Below are 731 nucleotides of genomic sequence, written 5' to 3' on the forward strand. Positions count from 1 at the left end.
GCATACAAAATACAACAAAATCTGTACATTTCGAATCAAAGTTGATACAAACGAAGAAGTTTTACCATCATCTTCATCGCCTGGCTGGCAGCCTTCACCAAGAGGCCGTACTTGTTGACCACTACTGGAATGTGCCATCATCCTCCACCTCCACCAATTCGAGATCGATCTCTGTTGTGGGCCTGGAATGTCAACAATGCACACGACCACCGCACACGCACACGCACACGCACACGCACACGCACACGGAGCACGAAAGGGAGGGACGTCACCGTTGGTGGGCTTTCGCCGGCGGACGGGGTTGCCGACGGTGATGCGGCGCACAAAGAAGGCGCTCAGTGCAAGCAGGAAGCCACAGCTGGCAAACAGGCCCACGTAGCCCAGGTTGGGCAGGTTCAGTGCATGCCCCACCCGCTGGCCGTTGTCGAGCATCACTCCACCTAGGGGGCCGGAGAAGGCGATGGGGAGGGACATGGCCAGGTTCCACACGGCCAGATCAGTCCCGCGCGACTCCTCCGACGGAAGGCATTCGGTGGCCAGCGCAAAGTCCACTGCATTCGGCCGAAAGAACGAAAGCGTGAGAGTGAGCTCACACGCGAAAGAAGAAGGAAAAAACAAAGGGTGTAGAATGATGATGGTGATAGTACCGGCGAAGGTATGGAAACCGAGGCCGATGCCCATCACCACGCCGGAGATGACAAAGGGAAGGTGAAACTGCTGCGGCCACACCG

At 57.0% G+C, this 731-nt stretch overlaps 1 protein-coding gene across 1 annotated transcript; it reads right to left on the bottom strand.

The window, feature by feature from the left end:
* Window positions 1-121: 121 nt before the first annotated feature.
* Window positions 122-681, bottom strand: ACA1_303120 (uncharacterized protein; the record flags this gene model as incomplete). The annotated part of the gene is made up of 3 exons (XM_004348627.1): window positions 122-171; window positions 273-551; window positions 648-681. The coding sequence occupies 3 exons, from the start codon at window positions 679-681 to the stop codon at window positions 122-124; spliced, it is 363 nt and encodes a 120-aa protein (XP_004348677.1).
* Between the last annotated feature and the right edge of the window lie 50 nt (window positions 682-731).

This window comes from Acanthamoeba castellanii (genome assembly GCF_000313135.1).
Source record: "Acanthamoeba castellanii str. Neff unplaced genomic scaffold scf7180000083373, whole genome shotgun sequence".
Lineage (NCBI taxonomy): Eukaryota > Discosea > Longamoebia > Acanthamoebidae > Acanthamoeba > Acanthamoeba castellanii.